This window comes from Buceros rhinoceros, unplaced genomic scaffold, assembly GCF_000710305.1.
Source record: "Buceros rhinoceros silvestris isolate BGI_N320 unplaced genomic scaffold, ASM71030v1 scaffold12558, whole genome shotgun sequence".
NCBI classification, from domain to species: Eukaryota; Metazoa; Chordata; class Aves; order Bucerotiformes; family Bucerotidae; genus Buceros; species Buceros rhinoceros.
In genome coordinates, this window is record NW_010427559.1 from 115,964 (window position 1) to 127,902 (window position 11,939).

The window sequence follows — 11,939 nt, forward strand, 5'->3', positions numbered from 1 at the left end:
CTAGCGCTGGGCACTGCTTCTCTGAAGGATCTTAAGATGGTGTAAAGGAAGGGTTTCAGTCATTGCTAGCGCTGCAGGCTGGATCGTGGGTTGGGACAGACACTTGAGAGAACAATGACTAGTGGGATCCAGTATGGAAACTGTGGGGAAAAGAAGGCTGAGCGAAAGTGAGGGAATAGTGAAACGTAGTGAGAAAGACTGGGAAATCAGGGCAGGTTGATAGAAGCGCTGTGAGTCTGAGAACGTATACTGAGGAGTATTTGGTGATAAGGCCTGAGACTGCAGGTACTGAGCCGGGGACCCAAGCTCTGCGGTGGGGGGCGTGGGGTGTGGCAGGAGGGCTGGGACACTTGGTGGCATGGATACGGGCTGGGCAGGCTGTGAGACTAAGACAGGGTGGTGCAGGTGAAGGTGAGCCGAGGAGCCTCTCCCCACCAGAAAACACGTGGGTCTTCCAGAGCCTTCCTGCCTTGTCACCATGCACTTGAGAAACCCAAGAACAGTTGGCGTGTCTTTGTCCCTGAGTGGTGGTGGCCATCTCTGCAGAGATTAACAGGTGGACTGCCCGGCCATTTACTGGTCTAACTGCTGCTGTTCCAGTTAGATGCCAATGCAGAGACCTGGCTGGGTCTGAGTTTCCCCATGATGGAATTAGTTATTTCAGATTTTGCTTTCAATCCACTAAATTATGTATATTATTAAAGAAAATAAAAATAAAATTAGAAAATGCCCGAATTCCCATCTGTAGCCACAATCTTCATCCAGTGCTTTTATATATATTTGTTGTGGTACACACTTCAATTTAACAGCACAGTCTCCTGAAAGACTTTAAAAAGACATAAGCCTTGCTCTTAAAAGACTGGATTTGTTTCTGGTTGTCAAGGAATGCATGCACAAGGCTGTGTGGTGAGGCAGTCTGCCTATATAGGATCTGTTGAAACGGGAAAATTCTAAAATGGGGAGTGTGGGGAAGATAATCTCGTGAATGCTGCTCAGAGAATTGCGTTGCACCTCTTCTCGCTAGTGGTTTTATTAACTGATTCTGGGCCATTGACTTGCACAAACTTTTCACGGGTGGTCACCAGTGATGTCATCCTCAGGTTCTGGCTGGCTCAGCTGAGGTATTCAGAAGTGCTGAGGACTCGCAGCTGCAGCAGAAGTCAGTAGGAGCTGTGCTTTGAACACGCTGTGCTGTGCAACACTAATTACTTTGAAAAGCCAAGTCCCAATCATCTGCAGACTTATGAATCAAACTCCAGAATCTAGAGGACATCCTTACATCTTGAAACCGATCTTGGATTTCAGACCTGTGCTGACTATATCACTGCTACTTAACCTTTTCGGTACTCCCTGTCTGGTGACCTTAAATATGATAGTAGAAACCAAGAGCGGTGCTGGATAGGGGGTGTCTACATCAGAAGCGATCAGGACCTTTTGTTTAAATGCTGCTGTAATTCTCCAGACAGAGTAAAGAGGCTGACAGTCACTCAAGGAAAGTGCTGCTTAGGCACCCGTATCTGGTGAGATAATCACCACAGCTTCACGTCGCCTTCTGAGCGGTCAGATAGGCTGGCAGCCCTTCCACCAGCATCTAGTTTGGCTTAAGGTCAGTTTTGAGTCACTTGTTCTGCCTTGGTTTAGTTAATCATTCTCACTATCGATAGCTGAATTGGTGCCGATGTTTTTGCCAGTATGGGTAGTGCTTGCTTTTGGTGCGTAATATCTATTAGGAAAAATGCTGGAGTTTAACCACTAAGGAAAAATGTAATGCACCGAGCTGTTGGTTTTCTTGTGGTTCTGTCAAAACGAAAACAAGCCTACTTTGCTGCAAGAGAATCACAGGGAAATGTAATGTTCTACTTGTTCCACCTTTAATTAGTGCTTTTCTGACAAATTTAATGTGTAGAGAATTGGTGTCGTGAGGGTGCCACCGAGCTGGGCAGTGTTGCAGACAGACCTGTAGACAGATGAGTTTGCTGCTTTTGCTGGGTCAGTGATGCTCTTGGGAAGAGGCTGCCTCCTCTGGGCTTCAGAACCGGTAGGGGTGTGTGTTACAGGAGAACTGGGGCTGCAGTCAGGAGTGCTGGTGAACCTTTTGTGATTCGAGGAAGGTGATCAACAAATTCCGGGCATTTAAATTACTGGTATCTGCAAAATCAATTTTCCACTGATTAAAATAAAGTCAGAAAAGCTATTATGAAAGGATCGAGCAGTGGTAACTCTGTTTATTGTAGTAAAATTAATTCCTTCTTATATAAATTATAAATTAACTGCACCGTAACAATTTCATGTACGTTAACAATTGGCTTTCATGTTCTCAGCTTCTAAAAGGCAAGAGTTTTTTCCTTTTTTCAAGAATATAAGTGTGTGGAAACTGTAAACTTTGGGGATATAGGAATGACAGTTCTGCACTTAACATTGTTCTTCCTCCTAAAAAGATTATAGTAATTTTCCCAGGCTTCCAGTAAATACTGTAGCTGAAGCCAGCACAGTATTTTTGAACACCGTAATAAATGTTCCATAATTGCCTCTGGTGGCAAGTTCTCTGGCTGGGGAATCAGGTTGGCTCCTGTAGTTGAGTCATATAATATATTTTCCTTCGTTCCTGTAAATTGGCTCTGGACAGCTTCACATGTCAAATCTGACTACTGTTTTCTGCACCTAGACAAACCATGTCATTCTGGATGCTGGGCAAACTGCGTCATTCACTCCTTGTGCTCAATATAAAAAAGAAAGAGGTTTCTATTGTTGTGCCGAAAATATGAAGTCTCCTATGAGAGCAAGACACAACAAATAATAAAGAAATAATAATGAATATGGTTTAGATTGACAGTCAGTAGAGAAAAATCATATATGTGGGAAGTGTTAAGAATAAAGGTGTTTCCTGTGCTGAGACACCTCAAGGAAGCCATGTTTCGGTTTTTACAAAGAAGCAGTAACAACAGGGGGATTTTGCTGTGAGATCAAGGCAGGATTTATCTCCTACATCTTTTATTTGTGAAATTAACTGTAACTAATGTCATCTATAGGCAGATGATGATGTGATTGTTTTGATAAATCTTGATTTCATACACCCAATACTTTGATTTTGTCTGTGTGATTTTTTTATTTTTTTTTAACCTCCTCTTTATAATTGTGAAATCACTTTTTCTGAAAAAACAAGTTAGGTGCAGGTGAATTTTACTCAGGCAAGCTGTAGAGGAGTTAGTAATCTTAAAAGGTTTGTAGGTTTGGGGCTGTTGGGTTTATTTTGGAGGGGGGAGGGTGTATTACTTCACTCCAGCTGGAACATTAATTTAGCTTTATTGATAAAAAAGGATGGTATGAACTAAAAAGGCATATATCTTTTTTATCTAATATAAATGTCACTCAAAGGCTCCTGTTTTGCCCAGCAAAATGAAAAGCTGATTATGAAAGCATAGAAAGAATCACAGAAAATAAAATAGGGAGCATAAAATCATACCTTCGAAATAAAATATACCACTCAGGGATCTTATTGCATGGAACACTAATTGTCTTTTGGCTTACACATGTTCTTCTGTTTGTTTTGCTAAAAAAAAAAAATTAGGTAAAGCACAAAGGAATTGAGGAATGTTTATATTCAAATGACATAATCTGTTTTGTTGAGAAAATATTACAGGTGGCAGAACTTCAGCTGCCAGAAAGCTATTGACTTTTCCCACTGATTTCTTGTGTTTTGCCTTGTCCTTGTCAGTAGTTGTAAATGTACTAAAAATAGACATTACAGAATGTACGAAGCTCTTCACAATAAGATTATAGAATAAACAATTATTTTCCTTCCTCTGTTTACCACTTCCATTTTCACTAAGTAAAAATACAGTTTTGTGTTATAACAACCAGTACAATGCAAAGCAACTGGAAATCCTCACATCCCTGAGCTAGTTACTGGGTTGTCAGGAAACGTGGAAAGTGAGCTGGGCTGGAGGTTTCGTCAGCTTACTGGAAGTCGGCTGAGGTTGGGAGGGCTGACCTGCTAAAGCAGTAATGAAACAGCAGCGTGACTTGTTAAGGGTTGGTCTGTCTGGGACCTCAGGGAACAAAATCGTCCTCACAATAGAGCAAACATTATGAGTCTGCTTTGTTACAAACCCTTCCTACGTGTTTACGTGTAGGAAAAGTAACTGCAGGCCAACCGTGGCTTTCCCGTTGGCTCTGCAGAAACCATGTGTCTCCCAAGTATAGACTTCAAGCTTCAGATTAAAAAAATAAAACAGGTCAACCCCCCCAAAACCCAAGCCCAAACCCAACAAAAAGCGCTCAGCAGCGGCCTGAGGTTGAGCCAGCCTCAGAGCCAGGCCGTGAACAAGACCGGCAGGAGAAGTAACAATGAAAGACGGTAAGATGGGTCAAAAATTCTGCTGGGGAACGGGAGTATCACAGGGGTAGATGGAGAAACATCTAGTTTTGGCAGTATGTTACTGCATTGTAGCTGGTTATGTTGATAGAGACATTGGTGTTCCGTCAAAAACTGTTCTGCAAAATAGCAGCGTACAGATTTCTCTGGTGTCCTCTGGTTGGTTTGTACTACAATTGATGCAAAATTAACATGCCACAGCAGAGCTGGTGGATCCATCGTGTGACTGACATTACAAAGTCAGCCTTGACCAGGAGATACCTGACTAACTGCTCTGCTGCAGCGTTGTGTCTGCTTAAATTAAATTCACTGTGGTATGTCAGAAGATGCAGTATCACTAATGCTGCTTTTAGATGAACGCCATGATATCAGGGAACATGTCAAAACATCTGGCTTCATTCTGCAGGATGTCTTTGGGTGAGCAGAATTATCTATGTAGCTTCCCAGGTAGATTTATATTGCAAAGTGACTTCACTCGTGATAGGCTTTTGTTTATTGAAGATCTGCCCTGAGGAGGATGGTGAAGAAGTCGTTTATAAAACTACAGCAGGAGATCGACAGCTACACCCTGAAAATCATCACCAAATGTTGGGATAGGAAGGGAAACTCTAGCTGTCACCTTGTATTAATAGAGGCGGACAGTTTACTGGCACTCAGCTCTCCAGTTCCTAAGGCAGACTGAATGAGGGGGGTTTATAACACATAGTACTGATTTTATTTGGAAGTCATTCGGGCGCTGCGATGAAAGGCAGCGGTAGAAAAGTCTTGGAGAACCGTATGTGTTTAGGGGTTTTATAGTGGTGGTAGAGTCTTTGACTGAGGTAGAGATGGAAGGCTTTAACTGTCTGTTAAAACAAGCATTAAGCACTGGTATTTAAAATGCCCAATGTCCCACTGTCCAAAAGCACTTTTATTTCTGTCAGAGAACTGAGGAGTGAGACACAGAGCCAGAAGAAGGTTGTTTCTTGGTAATGTAGGCCTGTAAACACTTTCTGAAGCAACGGGACAGCAGGTTTTTTGCCTTGCGCTCCAAGAGGAGCGTCCTGTGCAGGGCTGTGGTGTAAAGGGCGATGACTGTGGCTTCTGCATTTTTCACTGCAGAATAAGCCACCTCATAAGTTCTGGCTGTGTAACTGCAGGGCAGGATCCCTGCCTTCCCAACAGGGGTGGCGCCGATCCAGGGCTGGCTTTGGGTAAATGCTCTAGCGCAGCTACCCAAACCGGTTGGTCATGGTAGGAATAAAGCCGATACTTCAAATGAAAAGGCAAGAAAGGGCTCAGGACGGGGATCAGGTTTAGCCTATATTTGTAGTAAGACCAGATTTTAGGTATGGTTTATTCCTCTTAAATACTGAAAATATGTCTGTGGACTTTTCTTCAGAGTCCAAAATGTATGGGAAGATACGTAAGCCCAAAGTATGGGATAAATGTAAGCTCCTGGTCAAGCAGCTTTTACAATCCTGTTGTTCTCATGCCTTGGCAAGGAGGAACAGTCTTCTCTTGATTGTTGTGTGCTCTAGAAGTTTCCTCCTTCCTAATACAATTGGTTCTCCCCAGATCTGGGCTTTGTCACTGTGGGAGATGTGCACGCTGCTTATTTCCCCTAAACAGTCCTTAACCAGCTCCCTACAAAATCCCTGTTTGTAGGGCAGGAGGGGTTTGTCCTTCCCAACAACCTTGCCACAGATTGTGTGTCCTGTCAGGTGTGAGCGCACTACAGGTTCCTGCTGCATGCGAACCTGATCTTACGCTTTCTCGGAGATCGCCCTTGGTCATTGGCCGCCGGAGTGATGCCAGCCCGAAAGAGCCCCGGCGCCGGGAGCAGAGCGGTGTGAGCCAGGAGATACTCTGCCTCATCCATTCGCCTTCGCTCTCTCTTAGCAGAGAAGTTGATGGCTGTGCAGTGCAGAGGGATGTTTCTGACACGTCCCAGGCAAGAGCTGGTGGTACTGTTAATAGAGCACGGCTGTCTCATTCCTAGGCTCCGTTCACCTGACAGCTAAGAATTATCAGTACTGATGCTTCACTCCCTCTCGCTTTTTCTCCAAGCTGGTGATTTGTCTATGTTATGGTTAGGTAAGCTTGACAAAACATTACACATTAGCGGCGGAGACGGTGTTTGAATTGGGAAAATTGCTAGCAAACTGCTCCATTAGGGACCCAAATAACAAATTCTTTCTTTCCCTCAATGAAAGGGAGATAGTTAAGGCCCAAATTAATACGTCTGTCTCCCCGACTCTGCAGGGGGAATCACTCTTCAAGACAAATGGCTTCGTCACTCCTGAGAGCGTGAGCTGGCTCTAGGGAGGCTGCGTTAGGCAGAGGTTTTTATCCTTTGTGTTTTGCCCTCCTGGGCATGAGCAGAGCAGGCACCAGATGAGGAGGTGATGAAAAGATTTCACCTCCGTGAACTTCGTGATGGATTAGCATGGGAATTTGAGTGCTTATTCTTGATTCTGGGATAGTTTTTCATGTTAACTGTGGTTTCCCACTGTTTGTTTCATTTGTTTTTCTGTTGTACGTTTTCTTTTTGTTGCCATTGCTTCAAAGTCACTTAAAGAGAGAGGGAAGGAGGACTTTATCCTGTCTAACATCATGTTATTACAAGAAAAATGCATCTGAATCCATTGGGCCCTCATACTTTCCAATCTCTGATGATATATTAGAGAAGAGAAAGGAAATTGTTCTTGTCCTTTGATGTAGTTGTCAAAGACTCTCAAATAAAGCTTCCAGAGGCAGGCAGAGCATCACTGTGTGTCAGAAGCAGGGAGATAGGCTTCGGTTCATCTAAGCGATACAGCTGGCAGCGGGTGACAGGGCACCGTGAACAGGGGAGCTGAAAGGAGGAACAAAAGTCCCAGAAAGGTTTGAACATGGCCGATTTGTTTTATCCATTTTGTGAATTCTGCTTGAGAAGTCTCTTTTAGAGCATCTTTTGACATACCCGAGGAAAATGTAATGGAGTTGTAAGAAATCTTAAATGTGGTGGGTAGTAGTTCAAATGATCCACTTTTAGCCTTTAGGACTGTGTCTCTTGTACAGAGTTCTCAAATGTGTCGTACAGTTACAGTGTCTTCTGTTGGTGCACGAACTACGAGCTCACTGATGTTGCTTTGCACTAGCACAGCTGGTTTTATAGTCTGTGACAGCGCTTCCTAGTATGCAGGGATAGACCGTGAAAAATACACCTTCCCAGAGGTCATGTTCTAGGTAAGCTGGGTAATTTTCTTTGAAATAAAAAGTAGCTGTAAAATTTAGATTAGCTTTTCACTTTTTGGAGAAAAAAAATGACATTGTGTAAGAGCTCTGGTTTTCAGTTTATGTGAAAGATGGCACCTCTAGCAGCAGTTTCCCGTTATATCGTGAATAGCAGTGGTTTATAATTAAACCTTCATCACCTTGAAATTGCCAGCAGTCTTCTGGCAAAACCTAGTGTTTCCTAGAGATTTTTAAGCCTGCATTCTCCTTCACGTGCTGTTTATGAGCTGAGATGAGGTGAAAGCATGAAAAATTATACACGTTGTGTTCTGCTGCGTTAGTTGTGTAACTGTGTTGTGTTTTTCAGCCGATGCCTGCCAATCGATAACATGCATTTATGAAAAAAACGAACGGGAATCAGATTAGTAGTCCATGCTTCTAAAATACCTGCTTATTTAGTGCTGCACTTTATTTAATGCTCCAAGATCACCTGCATTTCATGCCTGAGTTGGAATCCCGCTGCAAGCCCACCCTGATGAGAGCACGTGGTGCTGCTTGTTGCTTCGCTGGTAGCATCTGCAAAACGTAGCGCGCTGAGCACGACGTGTTCTGTGAGGTCCTTAGTCCTTCATTTACAAAGAGCCTCATACAAAAAAAACTGAGGCGCTGAGGTGAAAATACAGCAGCAGATGACAACAGCCTTGTCCATCTACTCCCGTGCAGGCCATCTGCTGCAGCTTCTGTAGGGAAGGGTGAAGACTTCAGTACTGCTTCCGAAGGCAGCTCTCTGAAACAACTCTTTTTCTGTATTCCTTTCCAGCTTTTCTGAAATAGAGGTTTTTCTTTATTACTTGGCATCTGTGGCTATTCCAATTTGGGGGTTTTTTTTACTTTTGTGGGCAAAATTTTTCTGTATATTTCCACCCTTGAGTCGCTAAAATGTCCATGGAATTTTAAAGTATTATGAAAAGGGGCCATGTTTCCCCCCTTCACTATATTTGCGGTCTGCTGTGCCTGTGTGACCCCCCAGTTTCCGTCTGTAGTACGGGGGAGTTGGACAGGCCTGGCTCTCTTTTGTTCCTAGAAGTATCTGCACAGAAACACTTGGGAGGAGTTAAACACCAAACTGGCAGGCTGACAGAAAGCCATTATGGGAAGAGTTTGTGTACTGCTAATTCTGGTGACAAACACCCCACAATAGTAGTGCTGAAGCTTACAGCAATTTGCATTTCATTGTGGACTTGCCAGCAATGAAGCACATTATATTTAGACCAACTGGAGGGGAAATCTCAGACATTAATTCAAATCACAAAACGAGGACTAGAATTAACGCTGATCACAGCCTTTGCAAGAGACAGCTACAGAAAGAAAAGGGTGCGTGCACCGGGGCTGCACCCGCTGACTGTGCGAGCATCACGGTGGTTGTGATTTTAAATAGCTTCCTAGAGTAGGACTGAGCTGGCAAAGTACCTCCTTCTCAAGGGGATTTTTCTTCTGTCTGTTGAAAGCACAGATCAGCAGGAGACTCGGTGCAGTAGAGAGCTCATGGGCCTTTCACATTTTCTCTACAGTACTCCCAAGTCCTTTAAAAATCATGATTTACTTCTCCACGTATCTGATGTTATCTCCCTTTGTGGTTTTAAAATATTTTCTCTCCTCTGCATTTCTGCAGCAACTCTAACTGACAAGGGTGATTCATTCCATCACTCCAGTATGGTTTTGTATTTCAATTCTAAACCTTTTCCAGCCACAGATGTTTTGCTATTGAAGAATTTATGACATTTTTGGAATATACATACAACATTTGAATAACAAGTAAGAGCTAGGTAAAATCAAATATTACTTTCACTTCCAAAACTGATGGTAGAATTTTAGCTGCTCTGGTCATTTGAATTTATGGAATGGGGATCCACTTCTACATTTCTGATTGACATGAGTGTTTAGGGTTCATCTGAGGAGACAGTGGTTCTTTTAGCAGGAATTTGGAGAACTTGCTGACATAGGCTTAAAAGTACCTCTGGGAAAATACTTCTGTCTCTGAACAGAAATTAATCTTAGCGGTTACTGTACACAGTATCTTGAAGATGCTTACATTTTCTGTTAGTGATCCGTGCATTTATGATACTTCATAAAAAATACTTTCAACCCAAATCTCAGAAATGAAAACAGCAGCATTTTCATGTAGTCTGGACCGTATTTTAGTATTTGGTATTTAAAATAGGAAGATACAGTCCTTTTTTCCTCTGCTTTAGGATAGACTTTCCGCACACGCACCTAAAAATCTGGACTCATATTGCAGTGAATTTCACTTTGTTTTTTAGCATGTTCCCACAGATTGTTGCTCCTGACTTGCTCTGATAGTATTATTAATCTGCTTATTAAGCTGTCACAACATAGCACGGCTTTGAGGTTAGCTACATTCTATTTACAGTACCTAGGCAAGGAAAGCATCTGTATTTTCTACTTTAACTTTGATTTAGTAGTGATAGAATATACCTACTATTTTTAATTGATTTCATAAGCTTAAAGTGTGCAATTTCTATAGCTTGTGACTTTCCTATACATATGCAGTGTCATCAATGAGATTTTTTTAAGTTACTTTCTCAGTATTTTCTCTGTGTAGTGGCTTTCAAAAGAAAAATCTGTTTCACATAAGAACCCTATGAAGTTGTTTTACATTTATATAAAAATTTCCTTCCTATCATGATTAATGTTATTCTGGACCTGTAATTGTGTAGTTAACATGTGTATCGTTTTGTTTGCTTTCAGACGTTTGGAACAAAACCTCATCAAAATCATTCCCCCCGGAGCTTTTACACAGTACAAGAAGTTGAAGAGAATGTAAGTTTTAGTAAGACCAACGTACAAGTGTGATCGTGAATCTTCCAGCTTCAAGTTCGGTTCCTTTCTTTTAGAAAGACATTGGCAATTTCCATGTTGAAATCACTGGGGATTGCAAAAATAATCTCTTCAAAGTGTAAGCAACAATGGAATTTGCTTCGGGATGCCTAACAGTGCGTGAAATCCTTAATAATGCTTGATTTCACTTCCTATTATAAATGATGTGAGCTAATTAGTTGTTGGTCTGTTCAAACTGCAAATCTGCTTCCTCAGAAAAGATTTTAAGTTCTATTTTTTTTTCTCATTCTTTTTGGCATCTGTTTGCCCCACTTTAGTGTAGTTGGCCCCAGTTATAGGAGGAGTGCACGTGCTTGCGGAGTAGTTTGGGGTTTTTTGTAGTGCATTTGATGTCCTGATGTTGAAATGGTTTGTTTAGAAGAAAACAGAGAAACCTGCTGGAGCCTGTTCTCTCTATTTCTTAATCACCAGTAAGTATCCAGACAATTATTTTCTTATTAGCTTTTGTATTTTCAATTTGAATTTACAAAAATAATCCTGATTTGTAGCAGCACTTTCACGCAGATAACCTGGGCGTTCCCCCGATGGTCTTTGTTTTGAAGTGATACATGGGAGGTGTCATGTTCAACGACACAGACCACGGTAAAACAAGTTGCTTCTGCTTCACCATAGCATTAAGCTGCCGTTGGGTCAGGAGTCGTTCAGGCTTTATAGCTCAGTGCTAAGACCACTAAAAAGGTGCCTTTACAGGTCTTGTTTTCTGATGTGACCAATATTTATTGGGATTAAGAAACTGTCAGCTCATTTCACAGACTATCGGACAGCTAATACTGCTGGAAACTGAAATGAGCTTGTGCTGTACCTTAGGATTTAAGGGTGAAACTACTATGTTTGCCAGTCCAAACTTAACAAGTTCCTAGAGCTGAAGAGCTGTAAATATGGATCTTAATATTTAACAGGTCAAACCATCCATCTTACAGAGTCCCTATTCTTCTGTCTCACTTTCAATATAGCTGTATGTATTTTTAAAGAAGTACTGTATTAGATAGCAAGGTGGTAATTTCAGTGAAAAATGATGGATCCCTTTTCCGTGACCGAACTTGTAACTCTTTCATTATTAAAGTCACTCCTAGTTCTTTCTCAGGTATGACTAATTTTAGATTTTGGCAATGTTTTACTGTCCTTTCATTTTCCATGACTGGTGAACTCTAGTTCTATGGGAGTCGACCAAAAAACTTGACTAGCTGCTTAGCCCACTGTGGCACTTACTATGTGAAATGATTAATGTTAGAATTTCACAGCAGAATTCCATTAGCAAGTTGTGTTAACAGCTTTCTGGGGTCTAACTGGCATACTGATTGAGATCTGAGCTCATAGTTAAATAATAAATTATTGTGCCAGATGATCTGTATCAAAGCTTAGTTAACATGTCTGCAGAGTGTCCCATAGCAGAATGTCCCATAACAAACACGATGATCTGCCAGGTGGTGATTGACCTGTCTCCTTG

At 41.9% G+C, this 11,939-nt stretch overlaps 1 protein-coding gene across 1 annotated transcript in view; it reads left to right on the forward strand.

The window, feature by feature from the left end:
- The window catches only part of LOC104498555 (slit homolog 3 protein-like), a gene marked incomplete at its 3' end in the record, with an annotated part of 172,351 nt that overhangs the window by 74,137 nt on the left and 86,275 nt on the right, over positions 1-11,939 (forward strand). Inside the window, exon 7 of the mRNA XM_010141950.1 lies at positions 10,343-10,414. Coding sequence (XP_010140252.1) covers positions 10,343-10,414 — 72 coding nt within the window. The remainder of the gene's footprint in view (positions 1-10,342; positions 10,415-11,939) is intronic.